Raw genomic sequence first — 25,080 nt, forward strand, 5'->3', positions numbered from 1 at the left:
AAGGGAAGGAAGTACAGACTTGTAGCATCACTGTCCTAAGAATATCCCAGGGAGTAAAGACCCAATACCAATGTAGATTGCAACTCTTCTGCAATTAATAGTCATAAGAAAGTTGACTGGTAGCACAGAGATGTAAGACTAGCCTAAGATCACACAGCAAACACATCTCAGAAAAATATATGCCACTTGAGGTCAGAAGTTGCATCACCTGGTGGCATATAATAATGAATTAGATTAGAAACAAATGATTATTGATTCCTCTATATACTTATGCAAAGCTGAGCTGACTCTCCAGAGAGACACCCTTATGTAATAGCAAATGAACACTTTTTGAGTCTGTTAATTATTATATAGGGATGCACAAGATCATTCTCTTAAGTTTTTTAATTTTAATTTTAGAGGCCAAGGGGAACATGATTTCTATCATGCTAGCATACAAATTGAACATATATGATGACAACAACATGAGGTATTTTTGGTCTGGCTTTCATGAACTTCAGTCTTTCTAAAGCAATTAAATATTTTTGAATAACAACATTTTAGTATTTCATATAAAGTTAGGGTAAATACAAAAATGCTTGGTTTTAAGCAGAAATCAATAGGTTGGGTCAATAACAAAGACCAATATTTTCCAACGCTTTCTGAGAAAGTGTTTCCCAAACTAAACACAGGTTTCCATATTTATTCCAATTTAAAATAAATGGTTTACCTTTCCCAGCATTCTGCCAAGAAAGTAGTAATGTCTGGCAAAAGAATCTCCAACAAGCATCTGTGCAGCAGGATTAGGATATAGAAGCCCTTCATTAGTGGTCTTAAAAAATCCTTGGTTGGGGTTAAACCCTGATTTCAGTAGTTCATTCAGGAACTCTCTAAATATGCCACCACCATCAATGCCAGCTTCATCTAGGCCATGTGCATTAAGTAAGTGCACACGAATCCGCTTTTTCAAATCAGGCTCTAAAAGAAACAAAAACAAAAACCAAGTGAAGGAAAAGACAAATGAAAACAATCCAACAGATTCATGCACTGGGACAATTTATACAAACGAAAACCCATAAAATTACAATGAACCCAAACTGCATCTTAATACAAAGAAAACCATTTTCCCAGTTTAGAATAGGAAAACAATTTAACGACAAATGTAAAAGGAAAAAAAAGTAGGAAAAACAGCATTTTTGAACGAACAAGAACACTTTTATATATGGCTATTGCTAGTTTGCATTTCTATAAAGATAATTATGTTTATATGACCATATATATGTAATATATAATAATATAATAATAATTTATAAAATAAATAAAAATTATGTTTCTTTTCCAGTTTTATTAATACATCACAAAAAAACAAACAGGAAAATAGAAGGCTTTGTGTTATACAACTCTGGTGAGAGAATTTAGAACCAAATGCATGAAAAATTGTATTATACATGACTAATAAGAATGCAAATTACAACAACTCAGACTTATCTCATACTCTTCAATTGTAGCACAAAGCTGCTGACAGCTTTAAATTCTCTGTTCTGAAAACTATTACTTTGATCACTTAAGTAGGAAAATGGCTTTTGTATTTAAATTATATTTGTGTCAGTTCCATATAGAATTTGTATACCATAATTTCATTTCAGAAATGGTTGCTGTAAAATGTTTTTCCCCTATTCCTTTCTCTTCTCCAAGTTGTGCTTATTTTGTTTATGCAACAGCCCTTGATGTTATTTAATTAAAACTGTATATTTTGTATTTTGTAATCTACTCTCTTCTCTGGTTTTGAATTCTCTCTCACAGAGTTGTAAAACACATAACCTTCTATTTTCCTGTTTGCTTTTCTGTAACATATTAATAAAACTGGAAAATAAGCATAATTTTAAAAAACATATGCAAAGCAGCAACGGCCATATGTAGAGAAGTGTTTTGAACTTAACTAAAAGTGAACACTAAAACAATTCTGATGCATTACCTCACACCTAATTTTGGAAAGAAGGTAAAAGGTGAAAGTAGTCAGCTGTTTGGAATGGTTGTGAGAACATTTTCCTATCAATATTCTCTTAGTAGAGTTATGATTTAGTCCAGCTGTACTGAAAAATTTGTAATTCTTATTTATAAATATGTATATTTTGTTTTATTTCTACTTATAAATATTTAAATATTACATGTATATTTGCAATTAATTACATTCTCCAAAAGTTGGAAGGCCAAGCAAAGGATATTATATACTTGACGTGAACTGGCTGGTGGGTAAATATTATAGAAGCTTTGGGAGAAGTGATTACTTCTTCCTAGGATTTGTGATAGAAGAGAAGAAAAGTAAACAGACTCTAAACCCAAAAAGTTGGGAAAGCAGATTTCAAATGACTTGGAGGAAAGACTAAAATTCTAGAGGGAAATTCAATCCAGAAGGGATATGACATCCCCAAGAAAGAAACTGTGAAGATACTACGGAGGAAAAAATGAGAGCTATCTAAAGAGACAATTTTAATCAGAGAAAGCTGGAAAGACTTGTATAAACTGACAGAGGGAAGAAAGCCAAAACAGGAAATAAATTAAAATTGGGACCAAAATACAAAAAATTAACAAACCAAAAAAAACACCAAAAAACTTTATAATTGTGATACAAGAACCAATCATGACTTCTAAAGAGTGATAATGAATTGTTCCACCTACCTCTTGGAAGACCAAAAGTAAAGTATGAGATATGTTTTCTGATGTAACTATGGGGTTGGTTAGTCTTAATTTGACTATACTTATTTGCTAGAACGGAGAGGTTCTATGATTTGAGAGGAGTGGGGATGAGAAGGAGGTAAGTCAGCGAGTAGTGGCAGATGCATAAGAAAAAAACAGTAATAAAGCTTAAAAAAACATGGAATAGCACAAAATTCCAAGGGGGGACAAATCACGGTAATTTTATTACTACTATATTAAGTTTAGTATACATTAAAAAAAACTGTATGAAACAGAAGTTCATACCTTCTAAATGCCATTCTCTTTCATGTTTGTAGATGCTAGTTCAATTCATAAAGTTACATACTCTGTCAATTCCAGTCATCATGTTAGACTGTTTTGCTTAATGGATTGTTGGGAAAACTATTGGAAGGTATTATTTTATGAAAAAAGAAAATACATCACTAAAATTTTTAAAATTATAAACTAGGTGGAATTAAAAACCAATCTCTAGGCCTTACTGGATATTCAATATGAATTGTCACTATGATTTTTCTTTTATGTTTAGTTTAAATATTCAGGATATATTCTTTTTTTTATTCCAAAATTCTGGTACAGATTCTAAAGCTGTTTATATAACTGTTTACATTCTAGCTTATGTGAAATGGAAGATGCCTCTCTTTGTTGTTTCATCTTCGATTTCTTCCCACACAAAATCCATTCTACTTTACAACCATAACAGGATAACTGGCAGGCAAATATACTTTATGATTCATTAACTTGTACGAATACTGTAAATGTCTTCGTCTTTTATCTTTTCAAAGGCAGAGTGAAGTACTTGCAACTTTCAGATCCACTAATCTTTATAATATACTATACTGCCATATATACAGTAAAAATCTAACTGACTAGAAATCAAGTTAAGGAAGTGATACTTAAAGATAAAATACTGAGCTACAATTTTTCAAAAATATGTGTCATTCCCATAGTAGTAAGTCATTCTTTTTTTAAGAAGCAATATCTAGAAGATAGATGTATTTCTCTTGAAGTTTAAGGTGGCAATGAGTCAACTCAATCATCAGATAACCTGTTACAACTAGTGCACTAAAATCATTGTCAAGTATCTGATGAGAGAAAAGGGGAAAATGGGGAGGGGGAGAAAAAAGGATAATAAATACAGAAAAAGACCAGTTAACTAAGGGTTAATTCAGGTTAGACCAGGTGGTCTCAGTCTTGAGACTCTCATGTGAAAAAAAAGTAAATTGCTATTTTCTATAAGAACTTGATGAGATATAGATTTGTTTTATTTCCCTCTTCCCTAGAACAGTAATTCTAAGGTTATCTTTGGTTTGATTTTAGATAGATGTCCCAAAAGATCCGATTCTAAAATACTGAGCTCTAGAAATTTCCACTCTGTAAAGAACCTAACAGTTTCTGTCTTCTGGATATTGCTGCGTAAATCTCACACTTTATTTTTCCAAAGTTCCTATTCCAAAATGCTAGAACTCACTAGAGAATGAGAGGAAATACAATCTTGGTTGTGTCCTCACTGCTGCCAATTATAAACTCCTTACTTTTCACTATGGCAAAATGGGAAGAAAAGAAAAGCAGCACCCATTGAAGCTACCTAATTAGACTAAATTTCATTGTCTTTTCACCTTAAATATCTGTAAATTGGTCACACCTTTCAGAGAGAAAAATTAAATTATTTTATTCACAGTTTCTTTTTGGCACTTTGGAAATTAGCTCAAAGTAGTCTTCCTTTTTCTGTGAAAGATATAACACTTAAAACATAGTTGAAAACATTTTTTGCTATGAAAGCTAAAGTCCCTAAATGCTTTTGTTGAATGTCTAGGTATTTTCATCAGGAATATACAAATTACTTTCAACTGTAAGTAAAAATAACAGAACAATCAAGGTAGGTCCCTTTCTTAAATCATTCTATTCTTTAGCTAAAAGTTTTTAATGGGTACCAGATTATACTGCCAAGCACAATTAAGGGAGAACAAGGTGGCAGGCAACTTAGTCCCCCCAACTGAAAACTAAATTATGCAGGCATTTCCTTGATTAAAATACTTAAATTAAAATTAAAAATCCTTAAGTTGAAAGTATAGATTCCATTTTCTACTCTACTGATATGGGATACTTCTCTGGCATGAAAGCCATTAAGTGCTCAATGTCTCAAAGTGTTTATTTGGAAGAATTTAACAACAAGAATAATAGCAGCTTATGTTTCTACAGTTTTCATAGTTTTATAAGTTCTCTCTTCATATTAACCTTTAATCATTCTGAGTAAAATATCAGGATTCTAAAATAATAAAAATTAAAAAATACTTCAAGGTTGAATAAAATTTTAATATGGGTAAACTATACAATGCAGTCAGCAAAAAAGCTTGGATACTACTATGGGTTGTATTAGTATAATACACTTTAAGGTATACACTTTAATGAAAGCTCAAGCTTCTCTGTTTTCTCTGCCACTGAGGCTCTCATATGGAAGAATCCGTTCAGTTCAGATCTATAGCTAAAGGAGAATTGCTGAACACCAAAAGAATTAGAGATTAAAAAAATACAAATATGGACCCATCATGCCATGTAAATTTGTCCCTGCTGGTTCCCATCAGTGTGCTCTTAGATGAGTCACTAAATTTCCTTGGGGCTCAGTTTCCTTATCTATAAAATGAGGCAGTTTAACTTGAAGATCACTAAGGTCGCTTCCAACCCTAAATCTGTGATCCTATTAAAAAACTTTCACATTAACAAAAACCAAAACCAATGCACGTAAACTAAAAAAGAGAAACTACTCACTGGGCAAAAACAATTGCATCAAATTTCTCTGATAAATGTTTGTGTAATTCTCTCTCTCTCTCTTTCTCTCTCCCTCTCTTCTACCCCTCTCCTTTCTCCCCACAAACATGAAATCAGAGTTTTTACTTCCTAATTCCTTAACAAATCATTTATCAACTGATAAAGAGTGGATAGCCCCTCCACTGACATATATCACCACCTCTTCATGTCCCTAACACCAACCAACATTTCAAAAATGACATAATCAAATAAAAAATTCAGATGAGTAAAGAAAATGTTGTTCATCCTGCATTTTCCTTTTTTAATATTCACATTAGTCATGCTGGAATTGGAAGAACTGGAACCAATGGGAGAAACCAACAGAAAGAAGAAACAAACAACAGAGCAAACAGTAAGCTTTGATATGGATTCTATAGTTCTTTTTCTGGATGTGGACAGCATTTTCCATCATAAGTCTTTGAGAGTTGTCTTAGATTTTTGCACTGCTGAGAAGAGCTAAGTGTATCAAAGTAAGTCACATCAAACAATGTTACTATTACTGCGTACAAGGTTCTCCTCGTTCCACTCATTTCATTTAGCATCACTTCAGGTAAATCTTTCCAGGTTTTTCTGAAGTCTGCCTGCTCATCATTTCTTATGAAATAACAGTTTTCCTGTTCTGTCATGTTAGCCAATCTGATAGGTGTGATGTGGTACCTCACACTTATTTTGATTTGCATTTCTTTAATCAACAGTGATTTAGAGCATGTTTTCATATGCCTGTAGATAGTTTTAATTTCTTCAATAGAAAACTGACTATTCGTATCCTTTGACCATTTATCAAATGGGGAATGATTTGTATTCTTATAAATTCGACTCAGTTCTATATACATTTTAGAAATGAGGCCTTTATTAGAGACACTAGTTGTAAAAATTGTTTCTCAGCTTTCTGGTTCCTTGTAATCTTGGTTGCATTGGTTTTGTCTGTCTAAAACCTTTTCAATTTAATGTAATTAAAATTAAACACTCTGCATTTCATAACGTTCTCTATTTCTTGGTCACAAATTCTTCCATTCTCCATAAATCCAACAAGTAAAACTATGCTTTCCTAGTTTGCTCATATTATCAGCCTTTATATCTCAACTGTGTAACCATTTTAATTTATCTTGGTAGACAGTATAAATCTATGCTTAGTTTCTGCCATACTATTTTCCAGTTTTCCCTGCAGTCTTTACCAAATAGTGAATTTTTAATCCCAGGAGCTAGAGTCTTTGGGTTTATCAAACAAAAATAGTCATCTCACACATAAGTCTTCCTGCCTCTAGGCAGAAATTAGGAAAACTCTATCCACTGTACCACCTAGCTGGCAAAGGTAGCCTAAAGTAATACCATATTAAGCATAATCATCTGAAAAATTGTAAAGCTTTTTAAATAAGGGTTATAATTACAATTTTATTTGTACTAGCTGAAATGGAAATATACCTAAATTTGGCCTATACTTTACTTATTATTTAAAACATGTATGTTGGTCAATATATCTCTTGTTGCTTCTATCAAAAAATTTTTTTTCTTAACTTGGGTTTAAGTTAAAGAAAGTTTGTACCAATTCCAGAAATAGCTACATATGTATAATTTTGAAAGTAATATTACAATTTCAAAATAATTACTAAAATCACTATAAATAGGGAAAAGAAATATCCTACCATTATTTAAAGCTGGTTATCTTTAATCCTTAACAACATACAATTCTGTAAATCAGATTCAATATAGTCCTTCTGTTTTCAAGGCAGGTAACAATTTATGCAAATTTATATAAATGGAAAAATTAGGACCACAGATTTAGTTGGAGTAACTCTAAAGACTATCTGGACTAATCCTCTTCATGTACAGATGAGGAAACCAAGGTCCAGAAAGGGGAGCTTACTTTTTCAAAATATAAGAAAAGGCAAAGAAAAGATCTGATCCCAGTTAGAATTACTCCAAACTACAAAACACTGTCTCCCACAGTGAAAAAATGTTGATAACTTATTGCTGTGATGATTAATTACTGTAGAAAAACAATATTGTTAAACATACCATTTTCTGGGGACAGTTTATCATAAGCATCTTCATAAATATAGTTTCTTCGGATTGTAACATTAATTCCATCCAGAAATGGACCATCTCCTTGTACTTCTTGCTTATCAGCATAGATTAATCTTTGAAAAATCTAATAAACAAGAAAAAAAGTCAAAACTACAAAATATTCCTAAGGCAAACATCAGCTGATAATTTCCTAATTAGTCCATAATTAGAGTAGAAGGCCAACTAAGTGATTATGAGAAATAATTATTTGAATCACATTTTGATGCACTATTTACCAAATCCCTTGGTCACCGAATTCTTGATATTTATCATATTTATAAAAGCAACTTCACAAATGACGATGTTTCTTTTCATAATCATTTATCAGTATTGTCACAGAAAATACCTTACATATAATTTGAGTTTTTACTATCTTTTACAAAACATTTATGGTAATTGGAAATTATATATATAATTTTTAACAGGATAAATTTTGCACTAACCTAAAATTATTTTTCCTGAAACCTCTATTCCAATTACTCATGCACACTAATAAGAATGGGAATCAACACATGCAAAAATAATTGGTACAGAAGATCCAGCAGAGGGAGCTCAGAAAATCTATAGCAAATTTTGGGGTTTTTATTCTTTAAAACACATAAATAAGAAACAGCAGTAATTCCAAAACAAACTCATTTAGGCCTTTCAGTAAACACAGTAAGACTGGGGAGGGGGGAACCTCTCCACTGACCATTTTCTACCTAATCCAAAAAAGACAGTCATGAAAAATGAAATTTGGTCATTACAACCTATCTGACTTTTAGGCATTCATTTTGCTAAAAGACTCATAAAGACTACATGCTACGGTGACTAAGTTTATCAAGGTACACCTGAAAAAAGAGCATTCTGTCCTAGTTCAGGTGCTGGTCTCAGCATCAGGAGACCAGGATGGATGCCCGCCCCGGCTCCCACACTTACTAGCTGTGAGCTGCAGCGCAATTCACTTAGCCTCTGTGCTTCAGTTTCCTCATCTGTAAAATGGAGATAATACTCGCACTAACTAACTCACAGGGCTATTGTGAGGAAAGAACTTTGCAAATCAAAATGTGGTCTATACATTTAAGTTTTATTACAGTGTGTCTCAACTCCTTTATGTTTTTTAAAAGCAGTATTTATTATGAATGTCTAATGCATAACAATTGCCTTCAAAATAGCTCTACTCAAATAAATTGAGCAATATTATTGGAAACAATAGTTAACTCCATTTATAACACTATTACTGAGAAATTGTTTACAGGCAAACTCTTTTCAGAATTTTACTTGACATGACTACACATTAAATGTGTGTTAATAAGCATTAGGTATTTAGCAGGGTTCTGTTAAGGTAAAATAAAATAACTTAAAACCTTCAATGCTCTATAACTTAATATTACAAAATTCAAATAAAAGTGTCAGCTAAGGAGAAGACAACCTAATAAAACTGTAGTTAGTATTTCCTGTTTTCTCTTAACAATAAAATAAGGAATTCGGAAAATATTGTGATTAGAGATGCAAAATAAATGAAATTACCTACCTTTACCCTTTCTTCAAATGGAACTACAAAAGGCAATTCTGTGAGAATTGCAAGCTGCCTTTCTTCAGACACTGAAAGTGGTGCTGGTTCCAGACCTACTATAAAGATAAAATTTTAAAGTTTGGTTATTTCATTCGTAACTTTCTCTACTGTCACGACTCTACTATAAGCTTTGTACTTCAATAACCCCCCAAAATCACTCCCTTCGTAAAATTTTACAATTCTAATTACATACATTGTTACAAGATTCATTTTCCAAAAGTCACTATTATTATTGTTGCCATTTCCCTACTTGAAAGCCACCAACATTTCTCTTTTATCTAATCTATGCAATTAACATTTAAAATTCTTAGCCTGGCATTAATAATCCTTTGCATTTTTACTTTATCATATCTTCTTTTCTCAGTTTTGTCTCTTATCTGTTCTATCTAAGATATTCTCTAACCCTATGCCTTTGCTCACCTAATGCTCTCTTATCCATGATGGCTCCATCTTCCAAAACAATTATCTTTCCAATCTTTTAAGAGGTACTGCAAATAACAGATGATCATAGATCTAGAGCTAGAAACGAAACTAAAAGTCATCTAATCCAGGGCTTCTGAAACTTTTCCCACTCACAACCCCTTCAACCCTGATATAATCCAATCCTTTCAATTTTACAGATGAAGAAACTGGGGCATAAAGAGGTTGGGTGACTTACCTAAGGCCACACATTAAAAAAAATATGGCAAAAGCAGTATTTTAATTCAAGTACTCTCACTCAAAATTCAGACATGTTTTACACTGTATAACACTGACTGTTTAAGTCCCACAGAAAGTAAATAACCAAAGAAAACTCTAGCCCTAAATTCAATAGTTTCCAATGTTCACTTTGATCCTTCATGAAGCTGTCTACAATAATCACATGTATTAGCAATCCTTTATTCCTCAGTACTCTAGGACTGCTGAAATTAGACCATCAGATTCACAAAACTCATATGATCTTCTACTAAATGTATTTTTATTTTAAACCAGTCAACAAACATTTATTAAGGATTTACTACCTGTCAGGAACTGTTATAAGGGCTGAGGATACAAACATAAAGTGTAAAAATATTGTCTCTGCCTTCATACAATTCACATTCCAGTGGGACAACATTATGAAAACAGCTACGTACAGACAAGATACATACAAAGCAAACTGTAAATAATCTCAGAGGAAAGGTACTATCAGTGTTTTTATATCTTGGAAAATGTTATAACCCTGCACAATACAACTGTAATTCATTCAACAGAAATGCTTCTTAAAGAAATGAATTTGTGTGCACTCAATGAGCATTTATTAAACATCTATGTCTCAGGTATTATGCTAAATGCTGTGAATACAAACACAATAATGAAACAACTCATGCCCTAAAGCAGTTTACGTATTATTGGGGAAAATGGTATGTACATGCAGAAGACAAAAAGTACACAAAATAATTTGGGGAGAGGCACTAACGGCTGAATTATCAAAGTTCTCACATGGGAGGTGGCACTTTTAACTGGGCTCTAAGAAGTAGAGATGAGACCATTAATGCTTTATAACATACTTTAGGACCTGGAAGTGCTATGCTCCTTTTATTCCTCTTATTTTTTTCAGTACCTCCTTAAAGATTCTATAATATTTATACCTCCCAATGAATTTTCGTAAGTAGTTTGATGGTTAGAGTACTAATGTTGTAAGTTAATTTTGGTAGTATATACATTATTATATTGCTCTGGAGCAACCATGGGCAAGGAATATTCTTCCAATTATTTAATTCTGCCATTATTATTGTACTTGTGAAGTTTTTAAGCATGCCTTGTTGGTAAGTTGATTCATGGAGATTTTGTTTTTGCTACTCCTGTGGAGAAAAGCTGACAATTTTCATGATTATATTTTTATGCTGTTATTTTACTGAAGCACCTAATTATCTTCATTACTTTCTATTGTTGCTTCTCTATGAAAATTTTCATGTCATCTCTTAACAAATATATTTTCCCCTCTTTTGCCAATATTTATATATTTTGTTTCTTCTTTTGTTTTATTGTAATAACTAGCATTTCTACAACCATGTTAAATATTAGTGAGAGTGGGGACAGTCCTGCTTTTATTTAACACTGTATACATTGGGAAAGTTTCTATTATTTTTCCTTTGTAAACAATGTTGACTCTTGCACACACATGCCTTTTTTTTAAAAAATAAAGAAAATTAATCTTTTTAATATAGTATGTTTCTGGCAATTAAGTCAGGGAATGTGATAGCCTTAAAACAAGTGAAGTTGAAGAACAGCCAAAAGGTAATGTAGAAGCACATGGAAGGTGATGAACATGTCTCAATACATTAAAGAAAGAATTATGCAGAGGAGATATATACTAGAGGTGTCAAACTTATTGCTCTAGCAAAACGTCCATGTGCAGTAGACATAGATTAAAATGTAATTGGAAAATGTTTAAGAAAAATAATAAAAAAAAGACAACCAAAATGATTTTAATTTGTGGTTTTCTAAATCAATACGCAGCTACAGAAATCCTTCCCTATTTTGAGTTTGACACCACTCATGTAAAGGAAGTTCTCAGAGAAATACTAGGGAGAGGGATTTTTTCACAGTTGAAGAAACTGAGACAAACAGAGAATAGGTGATTTGTCTAGAGTCACAGAGCTAGTAAGTGTTTGAGCCTGGATTTGGAATCAGGTCTTCCTGAATATACTGCTCCATATACCATGCCTCCGAGTTATCCAGAATGCAATCTGTATAACTAGAAGGATCATTCATATCAATGAGATCACAGATACACTAGAATATAGGAGTCTTCCTAGTACTGATGTATGGCTGCCAATCTTAGACTACCATAAACGAAGAAGCAAATTTGAGAGGTTGCCTAACAAGCATGAAGAAATGTTTGCTGGGCATTGTTTGGTGGGCATAAGTAGGCTGCAGTATATTTCCAATGAAAATGTACTTATACAAAGTTATCCAGAAGATGAGACCCAGGAAATACATTACCAGAAAAGTAGATAATCCAGTCAAACAGCAAGAACAAGAAATTATAGATAAGCAATGTATACCAGTACCCACACTAAAATGTCCAAATGACTTTGTTAAGAGATGATACTGTTAGGCTTATACCCCAGAGAAAGAAATATCCCATATGAATGTAAGTATTTGTAGCAACAATTTTTTTATAGTAGAATAAACCAGAAAAAAGTAGATTCCCATCATTTGAGTAAAAATTAAGCAAATTACATTATGTAAATATAACTGAATATCACTATGCAGTAAGAGATAATGAAAATGAAGAATTTAGAGAAATATTGGAAGACCTCTGACAACTAATAAAAGAGTGAAGAAAACCAAGAAAATAGTACACATAATGACAACACTAAGAAGTGTACTTCAGTCAGCTCAAAAGGACTTTTAAATTTGCAGTGTGAGCATTTATATCTTGGATGTTCACAAATGTCATACATAAAAATCAGGGCTTAGTTTATTGTTTTGACTGAAAAAAAAAAAACAAAATGAAAATGAATTAGTGTAAAATGCTTGATCCAAAATATATCCTTTGTTAATTCAGTAGGTGTTTTTCTTAGCTCAAGCTAATGAACAGTGTCAGCAAGCTAGGTCAGTCTTACGAGGGGGTGCTGATGAGAAAATTATTCATTGCAAATTAGGGAGTTTTTTCTTCTTGAGACTTTAATGTAGAAAATAGTGATAATGCAGATTAAATTTTAAAAGTATGTAATACAAATATTTCCACCACCACCCCTCCCAGCCAGTTGGTAAAGATTTATTAGCACAGCACTAGGAAAGGTAGACGGGATAAATATCAAGGCCTGGAGTCAGGAAGACTCATCTTCCTGAGTTCAAATCTAGCTTGTGTGTGACCCTGGGCAAGTCATTTAACCCTGTTTGTCTCAGTTTCATCATCTGTAAAATGAGCTGGAGAAGGGAATAGGAAACCACATCTTTGCCAAGAAAACCCCAAATGGGTCATGAAGAGTTGGAAATGACTGAAAAATAACTGAACATTACACATACTACTAACAACAATGTAAATCAAAAGGAGAAACACGACAAAACTAAACACTGTGCAATTATAATGATCAAAATCTTGGTTGAGTTGAGAAGATACACCTCCCACCCAACTCTCTGAAAAGGTAAGCAACTAGGAATGTGGAATACTATACATACTACTAGAAACAGCTCATATTTTAGTTGGTTTTGATCAGCTGTTTTTTGTTTGTTCTCTCTTTGATATAAGAAAGTGCCCCCTTGCTAAGGAAAAAGTAAAAGAAATCAATATATAAAAGGTCAATATGAGATATAAAGAACTGAATAACCAAAATGCTATAATTTTTAATTTTCTAAAATTTATATGTATTATACTATCATTTTATGTTAACAATTTAGCACGTCAAGATCTGGCAGGTTTTTTGAGTTCATGATGATCTTTAAAGTATTTAACTGTTAGTATTTAACCCTTTGAAAACACTGAATAATTAGCAAGCAAATTTTAACTATAAATTTACTATATTTATCAAATATTTTTAATTGGATTCAATCTAAGTTATGACACAAGATTTTGTTTTTACTAGAAAATGTATGTATAGAAAAGACCACTATCAAATACTAGCATTCAATTATATATTCAACTATATTTCTTCAAGGAAAACTATAACTATGTATCTTTAAAGAAAAATGTCAGCTAGTCATCAAGTATTCGCAGCTATTCAAAATTTTACATTTAGGCAATTAAGTGAAGCAACGCACACACAGCCTTATGCGTTTCATTGATGTGTTTGTGCGTATTCCTCCTTTGTTGCCGAAGATGACCATGCCATCAGAGAAATGATGACACGACCTGCACTTGACTTTGTTCTGAGTGAGGGAGGGCTGTGCAGGTCACCAGCCTCACTTCTCCTCCACAGCCGTCTGGATCCAGTGACCAGATATTCATCAGGATGATTGGAGATGACCCAGGATGAGGCAATTGGGGTTAAGTGACTTGCCCAAGGTCACACAGCTAGTGAGTGTCAAGTGTCTGAGGTGAGATTTGAACTCAGGTCCTCCTGACTCCTGCACTGGTGCTCTATCCACTGCACCACCTAGCTGCCCTGTATTTTACTGATCCTTTTGTAATAATTGGGTTAATTCTATATTCTATGTAGGCAAGTGAGACTAAACAAATCATATAGCGTTAACTGCTTGTAATGAGATCATTATGCTGATCATACTTCTAAAATTAATTTTGTAGGCCTGAGTGAGAAGTGCTAGAATCATATCCCTAGAGGCTGAAATTCTTTAGTTTCAGAATTAATTTCAGGCTATTATTAGTATGGCTTCTGATGAGCACACAAATAAGATACTCAAGACTAGACAAAAACAGTGGAGTAAAAGAACATACTAAGAGTTGCTGGTCATGCCTTCTTGAACCCTTCAATTCAACACACATTTATTTCTGCTAAGACTGACTGACTGGATACTAAGTAATGTCAAACTATGTTTCCTTTCTTGTATTTATAAAATAGCTTCTTTTAAACATTGGACTAAAGCAAGACTGGTTCAAATGAAGAAACCATTCCGCAGAATTTTTTAATAAGAAACTAGCAAAAAAGAGACAAAGAACCCTACACTTAGAAAACTATAAGCAGTTTTAAATATCACAAGGTTAAAATTCCTTTTTTACAAAGAGAAAACTAAAGTTCAGAGATGTTCACTTGCCAAAGGTTACACACTCAGAGTAGAATCCAGAGTCATAACCTCAGGGCATTGTTTGTGTAAGAGAAACAATAAAGCTTAAGATTTAGAAGTTATAATATATTCTCTAGTAAGAGAAGAAAATACTAAGTATAGTGGAAATGCTAACAAAAATGCAAATATTTTATTTCAATAAAAATAATTTGTTTGAAAAGCACAAATGACTATTTATATTATAAACCCAGATAAGTATCACTACTCTTCAAATTTTAAAAAGATACAGACAGAGCCAAAATTACTACAGAATCTCTTTCACAGCTACTATGGGAAAATAAAAAGGAGACTTATGGTCTAATTCCTCTTCAAATATAATTATGGGTACTCATCAAATTCAGTGATAATGAACAGATTCTGATATAACTCAAGGGAGATTTAAAGGGGGATTGCTTTCTATTTTCAAATATGAAAAAGCCTACATATATAAAAAAGTTAAAAATTGGCAATCTTTTTCACAAAACATCACTTGCCAGATTATAAAACAATCCTTTAGTTTCTATTTTATATATCATGGATGGATCTGATCATCTCTTAAAAGGCATCAAAGGAGAAAAGGCTCATTAGCTTGAGTTAAGAAAAACAACCTAAATGGCCAAAGGATATGAACAGGCAATTTTCAGAGGAAGAAATTAAAGATATCTATAACCATATGAAAAAATTCTCTAAATCACTTTTGATCAGAGAGATGCAAATCAAAACAACTCTGAGGTACCACATCACACCTATAAGATTGGCAAACATGACAGAACAGGAAAATGATAAATGCTGGAGAGGAAGTGAGAGAGGTGGAACACTAATTCATTGTTGGTGGAGCTGTGAGCTCATCCAACCATTCTGGAGAGCAACTTGGAACTATGCCCAAAGGGCTACAAAAATGTGCACACCCTTTCATCCAGCAATACCACTTCTAGGACTGTATCCCCATGAGATCATAAAAATGGGAAAGGGTCCCACATGTACAAAAATATTTATAGCAGCACTCTTTGTAATGGCCAAAAACTAGAAATCAAGGGGATGCCCATCAATTGAGGAATGGCTGAATAAATTATGGTATATGAATGTAATGGAATACTATTGTGCCAATAGAAATGATGAACAAGAAGACTTCAGAGAGGCCTGGAAAGACTTACATGATCTGATGCTGAGCGAAAGGAGAAGAACCAGGAGAACTTTGTGCACAGCAACAACCACAGTGTGTGAGTTTTTTCTGGCAGACTTGGATCTTCATAGCAATGCAAGGACATTAAAAAAAAAAAATTCCCAATGGTCTTCTAAGGCAAAGTAACCTCCATATCCAGAGAAAGATCCATGGAATTCAATCACAGAATGTAGCAGATCATTTTCTGTGTGTGTGTACTATGTTTTGGTTTGTTATATGATTTCTCCCATTTATTTTAGTTCTTCTACACAGCATGACTATAATGAAAATGTATTCAATAGGAACATATGTGTAGATCCTATATAGAATTGTATGCCATCTTGGGGAGGGAAGGGGGTGGTAGGGGGGAAAAAAAATCTAAGTTTTATGGTAGTGATTGTAGAGCATTAAAAATAAATAAAATGAATATATTATAAAAACAAAACAAAAAAAAGAAAAGGAAAAAAAGAAAGAAAAACAACCTAGTGAATTACTATATGCTTTGGATCGAGTACATTAATTTGTCTTAATTTATTTTTCTCAATTTAACAAGAAATTGTGAATGCTTAGCATGCAACCAGGCAATGTAATGGACACTGGGAATTCAAAAGCAGGATAGTTAGTGCCCTTAAGATTCTTAAATTCTATTACAGGACAACATTTACGAGTTAAGTATGCATCTAAGTGAGGAACAAGGATTAGACCTGTAATATCATTGGCATAGGAGAACATCTCAATAAGAAAATGATTTTAGTTCACCCAAGTTAACAGCTTAACTGCAATTTATTATTTGTCAAAGAGCTGTCTAGACCACTGAGAAGTTAAACAGCTTGAACAGTGTTACAGTAAGTGTGTGTCATGGGCTAGACTTGAACCCAGGTCTTCTTGGCCCTAAGACTGAAGTTCTATAAACTACTCCACGAAGCCTCCATACAAAATCATGCAGAATAAAAAATAACTAGGGGCTAAAGGGGAGAAGTACTAAACTTAGGTAAAGGCAACAGAAAATTCCTATAGGAGATCAAAGGTAATGATTCTACCAGGGAGAAGTAAAGAGAAAAAATGTTCTAGGAAATTGCAGAAAAATCAACCACTGTATACAAGGAATAGAAAGTTGGCTACTTTGGCTCAATCATACAATAAACAAGGGGAGTAATGTACAATCAATATTTTAAAAAGCCAACTTCTGAAGGGTTTTCATGCCAAACTGAGGAATTTGCATTTTATCAAAGAGGCAAGAAAATGCCAGCAGTTTCTTAAAAGAGGGGTAGCTGAATCAGAAGAGCATTTAGGGAGTTATGTAGAGGATAGATTGAAGATTGAAAGACTGTAGGCAAAGAAAAACAATTACTAGACCACTGTAACTATCCAGAGAGACGTGATGAAGGCCTAAATCTAAGGTAATGATCGTGAGAGTGGAGTGAAACTGTGAGCTGTTTTAGCACATCGAGTTTGAGAAGACTAGAATACTGGGGTGCAGATTATCTATGAAGGAACTGGTGATGCTGGACTGGGGCTCAGTAAAGAGATATGGGTGAACATAAAGATATGAGAGACAACTGCACAGGGATGACAAAACCACAGGGGCTTTTTTAACATAAAATACTTTGAAATATCAATGCTTTAACTAGGACAGGTATAGAATACTTGTTGAATAAGATTTTTAAAGACATTTGAAGTTTATCATTAAAAAGGCATATACTTATGTTTTAGAATAACGACATATCACTTACATGCAATACTTAAGAGACAACTATTAATATTCTCCACTAATAGTTTAGTAACAGTTTACCTAATGGCTACTATTCAAGAGAGTCAACTCTCTAAATATCACAATTTGGATTCAAGTCCACAGTATTGCCTGCTTTTTCCTTAACTTATCAGCTATTCTGGGGGATAGTGTTAGTAAGTAAGTAGGAGAAACTTTGTCCTTTGATCTCCTTTAAATTGCTTTGATTAAAACAATGACGCCTAAGTATTATTTACTATTACTGCATTAGTCATCCATAAGAAGACAATCAAATGAAATGAAAGGACATAATGGAAACAAAACAAATTAATTTTTTCTTTTGCAAGTTCTAATTACTAAGAAGAAATTTCATCTTATGCTAGAAAAAAACTCTAAGCTTAAATACCATATAAGCAAAAGTTCTACACAAAGTAATTCCTGATCAGAACATTAGAAAATACAGAAACCCTAACCACACACCAGGACAGCTAGTTGGGCAGTGGACAGAGTACTAAGCCTGGAGTCAGGAAGACTCATCTTGAGTTCAAATCTGGTCTCACACACTTACTAGCTATGTGACCATGAGCAAGTCACTTTACCCTCAGTTCTTCATCTGTAAAATGAGCTGGAGAAGGAAATGGAAAACCACTCCAGTGTCTCTGCCAAGAAAATCCCAAATGGGATTATGAAGAGTCAGACATGACTGAACAACAAAAAAACCCACATACTATTCAAAAGTGTTCATGTGAAACAAGAAGCACAACATACTGTTACTTAAACTGATACCAAGAAATGAGAGAATTATAAATCTCAAAATTAAAATAATAGTAAGATAATTACTTCTCAACAAAATTTTAATCATATCAGGTCTGAAAATGAATTTTATTTTCTCTTCCCTTTTTTTGGACCAGACCTATGATTTTTACCTCTGTAGGGAACGAACCTTATGGAAACTCTGATAGCTGATGTGACATATTTATCTGATACATATCAGCAAGATATAAGCAAGGTAAGCAATTTCTCCAGAGTCACATAGGTTGTAGAGTTAAGGGGAAGGACCTGAGTCCAGGTCCTCCTGGTGCCAATAGGTGCTCTTTATCTATTACTCTATGTTTACTGCCTATTGAAGGATTGATTAACATCAATTAGCAGTCTACCACTCCATAAGGCTCACTATTTATAAATGAAGAAATGTTATAGGCAAAGATCTAAGTTCAAATCTAGCTTCAGACACTTATTGGCTGTGTGACCCTGAGGAACTCACTTAACCCTATTTTCTCATCTGTAAAATGAGGTGGAGAAGGAAATGGCAAACCATTCCATTATTTTTGCCAAGAAAACCCCCAAAAGGGGTCACAAAGAGTCAAACACAACTGAAAAACTTCTAAACAACACCAATATCACAAAATAATAGATTCAACAAATTTCTTGATGACCTATGTATTGATAGCATATAGGGTCAGGAAGGCAAAAGACATGAAAAACTATCTATCATTCTCCAGGTATCTACTAGTGCTTTGAGATGGTGCTTTCATCATGGCAATAATATGGCAGTTAACAAAAGCAAATTAAGAAGAAGGAAATGAACTCCCATTTGAACTCACCATCCAGGGTAGATTGCAATGGACCTATTCGTCCCATTCTTCGGACTCTCCATACATGTCTAGCTGATGGCACGTAGAGCTGTGTAACCTGGGTAATGACCAAACCTTGTTAATGAAGTCTTTCTTATTTTAAATCTGAAACTTTAAATTTATAGTTTCTAAGATGAAACGAGGTATAGTATTGATAAATTATGACAAATACCATCCCATTCTTGCATCACAGAGAGTTTCCTTCAAATTCTTCTAGATTATTTTTAAACCTTTATTTCTCACTCTGGGTATTCTTTTCCTATATTTACCATGACATTAGATTTTTTTCTAATATGCAGATTCTTTAACTCTATTCTACTTGATAGCTAAGACTTCATTTGTGGGTGTGTTACAATAGTTATAAAATTATTTCCAAAATAAATGGAAAAACTGCAACTTATGAGTGCAGTGATCACTAGTTAACCAAGTAGAGGGGCAATAGGCCTTCAGAGTATGACTGCAAGTACGGCAGCTGATCATACAGTTATCAAAGAAATAATGTAAATAATGTAATGTAAATAATGTAAATTTTGCCAATCATGCACAAATGTTCTGTTGATGATGGAAAGTTCAAGTCCCCAGCAAAATTTTGAAAGGTTAAAAAATTCTCTTCATAAATATACATTTGTCATTTGATGAATAGCCTTTTCGTTTACACATCAATTCTAAAAGTTATTTATTTTTATGTGAATTAATCCCTCTGCTTTGATCAGATATCTTAACACATTTGTCTTTCTTGAAGATGGTTTCCTGGCGAGATATATAAAACGCCAAAAATCCAAATGTACTTGTCAAATTCAAATAGCCAAATATCTTATTTACTTGTACTCTAATAAATAATGCAGATTCACCAAGGGAGAAACTCTTGCTTGGCAAACAAATAATTAGCCAGAATATTTGCTTATGATTATTTCCTATTAATAAATTACTATATCTCATAATAAATTAATATTATAATTCTCTAAGGGGATGATACTTTGATTTTCCATGGACATCTTTTCCACAGTGAAGTATCTACAACATATTATTTACCAAATGTGACTAAAAAGGTCAAAAAGGTCACTCACAGTGCCATCAAGTCTTTATTAAATCAGAAGAGTGAGGCAACACAGATTCCTTCCTGCAAGAGGCTACACGACAAAGATAGGCCAATTTTATTCAATTACCAAGGAGAAGTCCTGTTTGCAGTTAACACCTTAACAGGAACTGGCATAAGATAACAACCAGGAGAGATGTCTCAGAGAAATGGAGGACTAGGCAGGAGAATACAGGCAGTGTGGTATGGCACCATCTCACCTGCTCCAACATTTCTGCCTAGTCTTAGCCCTGATTGTACCACTCAAAATTTCCTAGGACACCATTTCTGCATGTGCTGTAGTTATCAAATTTTGTGCTAAATGCTAACACCCACCCTGTTCACAAGGTCCATACTGGGGAATTATGCAAAAAGTGATGCAGTCTACTAATGAGGTCCTTCTGGTACTTCTAGTATTAAGCTGCCATGAACAGATTACAAGGTAACCCTACCTTATACTGAATCCCTTATACCATCTTGTGCTCTAGATGTTTCTAATATTTACATCTTTTCTCCCCAATAAGACTGTAACTTTCTTGATGGCAGGGAATATGTCCTCTACTTCTTTTCTGTTCCTTCTAGCACCCAGCACAGTGCTAGGTACATAGTACAAGCTCAATAAGTATTTGCTGACTGACTGATTCCATGGTACAGTGGGCATTCTTAAAGTGAAGCAGAAGAAATTTGTGTGAGTATGCACACCTCATCCATGTCTGTAATTTATCACCACCATCAAAAACAAACATTTACAGAGAAGCTACTATTTGTGCACTGCCTATAGCAGAAGTCAGAATGTCATATTTTAAATAGTTTTTAAAATATATTTCTATTTAAACACTCACTAGTACAGGACTCCTTAAGGAACTAAAAGACCCCTACTGTTAGAAATAACAACAAGGCCAAGTCCTATCTTCTTTAAGCTGATAGTCTAGTCTTCTCACTCCTGGAAAAATAATTTCTATACAAAAAAATATCATTAGGTTCCAATATAACTTTATATCAAACACAGTAATTCAAACTTAACACTTCATTACAGAACAAATCTAATAACAAAAAGGCAATTATGTTAACTCTTGACAATATATTTTTGCTTTCTACTATTTAACCTTATAAAATTTCAGCTATCAATATTAAAAAGTCTATATAATAAAAAGTAAATTTCAATTATCAACAACAATGGAATTTTTATGAAAAGGACATTTTTAAAAAGGAATCTAAACAGGGTGGGTTTTATTCAAAAAATTACAAAAACATTTCACAAATACCTTATCTGCCTTAATATTCTCTTGTTCTGACAGCCAGTGATTGGGTGGACAAAAATTTCGTCTTGTGTCTCTGGACTTCAACATTTTTACTAGATTGGTGATAACCTGGGTAGACAGAAAAAATCTATTCAATATAAACAAGTTTTGCTACAAGTACTGTGCAAATGTAAGCAATACCATTAATTAGAAATCAAAAACAACAATTTAACACAACACTACAAAATTCTTTCATCAAAATAACTTAAAAGTATACATCATTAAGTGATTTAAGAATTGGCTATAAAGTACCACCAGAACCAGTTTGCCTAAAAGTGCTTCCTTTTGTAAATCATAACAATGCATCTTACATACAAAGCAGTTATTTGCCAGAAAAAAGGAGCCAAAATTAACATAAATATCAGCAAATAACTTGTTCAAAATGATAATGCACAAAATCCATGAGATTTCTTTACAGAATTTTTAAATGGAAATATGTGGTTATACATTAGCTCATCAAGACTAGTATGATTCAGTTTCAAAAAGAGAAGTAGACATTTTTTCCCCTAATGAATCAATATAACTGAAAAAGCATTTTGTCATTTTTCTGATTAAACTCACAGAAGTAAATGACTTTTGTTGCATTTCCATGTATATTCAACATATCTAGCCTGAAGAAACTCAATGCTCTAAAAATCATTTGATAGCATTTTCTTCCAAATATAAATACTAATTCTCACTATACCGTGTATATAAAACAGTTTGCTCAACTGTTTCATTTTCATGCTTTGGTTCTCTTCTATTTTACTTATTTGGTTTCAAACTCATCCAAAGTCTTGCTCAAGACTTTTTTCCCTTTTCTGAAACATTTAAGTGTTCTCATTTTTTGTGTTGGTCACTTTAAATGCACATCTATATATAATGTGTGTGGGTGTGGGTGTATTTAAGGATTGGTACCAAGTCTTATCAGCATCTACCACAGCTAGTGGGCACAAATCCAATAAATAACTAAATATTAAGAGCAAAGTTGTATATTGAATGACTTGAGGAAATCTAATAATAGTGAATAAAAATTTTTTTTTTAATTACAACTTCTCTGGAATAAAATCTAATGATATGGACAAATATCACTAATAGGAAATCTTAGTTTTAAAAATAAACCCTCTACAACATCCAGGAGAAGAGGTGAAAAACAACAAAACACTGGAATTCTTCACACAAAACCAAACAACTCATCAATAATCCCCAATAATATTAAATATTTCACATCCATAGTCCCCATCTACAGAAAGAGAGCAAGAAGGTATAGTTTCTCATTTGGGGCCATCATGTCAACACAAATGCATAGAAGCAGGGTTTTTTCTTCTTTTTTTGATTTACATTGTTACAGTCATTGTATATACTATATTTTCCTTATTCTACCACAAATATTGCAAATAATATATAGTTTTAACATAAATTATGAATTGTAGAACAATTCTTGCTCTAGATCAATTTTTTTATTGTATCACATTCTTGTTGCACAAAAATATGAAGCTAACCTGAAATATGACAATTTAAACTTTAAAGAATTGTTATTCAATGAGAGATTGCTTCAGTTCTGAACTTCTATTTATATTCTTTCATGCCTGCAAATATAAGATAATGCAAAACAATCTATTTATACAGAAGAAATCAGGAGAACTCAAAAAGTCGCTATTTTCTCTAACTAAGAAGGCAAAAAAGAATAGAGGAAGGAATCTGTACAATCCTTTTGGGGAAATAGGACAAAAAAAGAGAGAAAGGGGAACTTACAAAAAAGAAGCTATTAAAACTGAAAGTTTAATAGCAAAGAACAAAGCAAATTATGGACTAAATCCTAAGCCATAAGAATTCTTCAAAGAGAGCCACGTAGATATCATGTGTAAAAACTATATTCTCTGAAATTAACTAAACATTTTGTCCTTTATCTTTAAGATCTTAATATGATGTAGAATAACAACAACTACAAAACGAAATACACATAAATGAAGACAATTATCAAATACAATCCCAAAATACCAACATCCTGCTATCACTACCATTAAAATGGATTTTATTTCCTCAAAATTAACTTTCACTATTATTGATTTTTGTAAAAAATCTCTGGAATTGGGAAAAGTTAAAAGAGGTAATATCAAAGTAAACAGAATTTAATAAATAACAAAGTATATATCTATCAACTGAGGAACGCATCAACAGCTGTGGTACGTTAATACAATGAAATTTTGCTACATAAGTAAAACACAGCCATTAGGAACTACAAATACAAAGAAATCAGAGAAGCAAAAGAAACACCAAATGATGGAGAATGAAGGCTAGGAAAAATATCTCTATAACTACAGAGTATACAGAAAGAAGTATACACCTTAATGATTAGCTCAAAATTCTGTATCTTCTGCTGCTTAGAGCTGAGTGACATCGGACTAGTCTCTTGACCTTTCTGGGATGTGGCTCCTTGATGATACAATGAGGAAGTTGGGATAGATACCCTGTAAGTCCCCCCTGAATCTGAAATTCTAATCTATAACCACAGGCATATAATTACTTCTCAAGAAAGTACTTTGAAAACCACAAAGTATTATATTAAAACCATAAATTATTATTATTAGGGAAGGCTAGACTAAAATATGAAATAATTATCGAATTTCAGAGTAATCTAGGACAATCGCCCAACCCTCTCTGTTTTAGAGATGATGAAACTAAAGCCCAGATATTGTTTAAGTAAACTCCTGACAGTTCCATTTCTAGTTAGTGCTAGTTATAGACTTAAGAAATTAAAAATAAATGAGAAACTTCAGAAAATAACATGTTCCTCCATAAAATGTCAGTTAGAAGTCCAAGGGCAAGTGGAAACAGGGCAACCAGCAAAATCAGAGCCAGCACACACAAACAAGTTCACCTTCTCAGCATGGCCAGCAACCTGACAAAAATTAGTGAAGCTTATAATATTTGATCTTTAAAAGCTAGATCTTCCCACCTAGAAGGCCTCAGGAAGATCAGAGAGCCCTCAGGTACATACCTTGGATGGTAGAAAAGAACATCAAACTCAAAAAGAAAATAAGCAAATTAGTAGGAGGGACAGTTAAAGATAATGGAAAATACTGGAGCAATGTAGAGCTACAAGCAAAATAAAGTTTCCTGACTCTCCAGGGGAAATTAAAAAGGGAGAAAAAAGAAAGTAAAAGTGAAGAACTGGCATCTAAGAGGAGAGACTGTGTCCATCAATTGGGAAATGGCTGAACAAATTATGGGATATAAATAATGTAATATCATTGTATAAGAAATTATGTAACAGATGATTTCAAAGAATCTTGTGGTGCTATGAACTGAAACAAAGTTAAGCAAGCAGAACCAGGAAAAACATTTTAAAATCCTGATCAATGCAATATCCAACATCATCTTCAGA

General features: G+C 33.0%; 1 protein-coding gene across 3 annotated transcripts in view; it reads right to left on the bottom strand.

Moving 5' to 3' along the window:
• UBE3C (ubiquitin protein ligase E3C) overlaps positions 1-25,080 on the bottom strand; it is a 176,909-nt gene that overhangs the window by 78,166 nt on the left and 73,663 nt on the right. For 2 of the 3 annotated variants that reach the window (XM_072652095.1, XM_072652093.1), the window contains exons 14-18: positions 21,678-21,782; positions 19,308-19,395; positions 9,080-9,177; positions 7,519-7,651; positions 710-957 (exon numbers count right to left, since the gene is read on the bottom strand). In XM_072652095.1, coding sequence (XP_072508196.1) covers positions 710-957; positions 7,519-7,651; positions 9,080-9,177; positions 19,308-19,395; positions 21,678-21,782 — 672 coding nt within the window. The remainder of the gene's footprint in view (positions 1-709; positions 958-7,518; positions 7,652-9,079; positions 9,178-19,307; positions 19,396-21,677; positions 21,783-25,080) is intronic. The other variant, XM_072652094.1, reaches the window with a different exon arrangement.

The sequence above is a fragment of the Notamacropus eugenii genome, chromosome 3 (genome assembly GCF_028372415.1).
Source record: "Notamacropus eugenii isolate mMacEug1 chromosome 3, mMacEug1.pri_v2, whole genome shotgun sequence".
Classification (NCBI taxonomy): Eukaryota; Metazoa; Chordata; class Mammalia; order Diprotodontia; family Macropodidae; genus Notamacropus; species Notamacropus eugenii.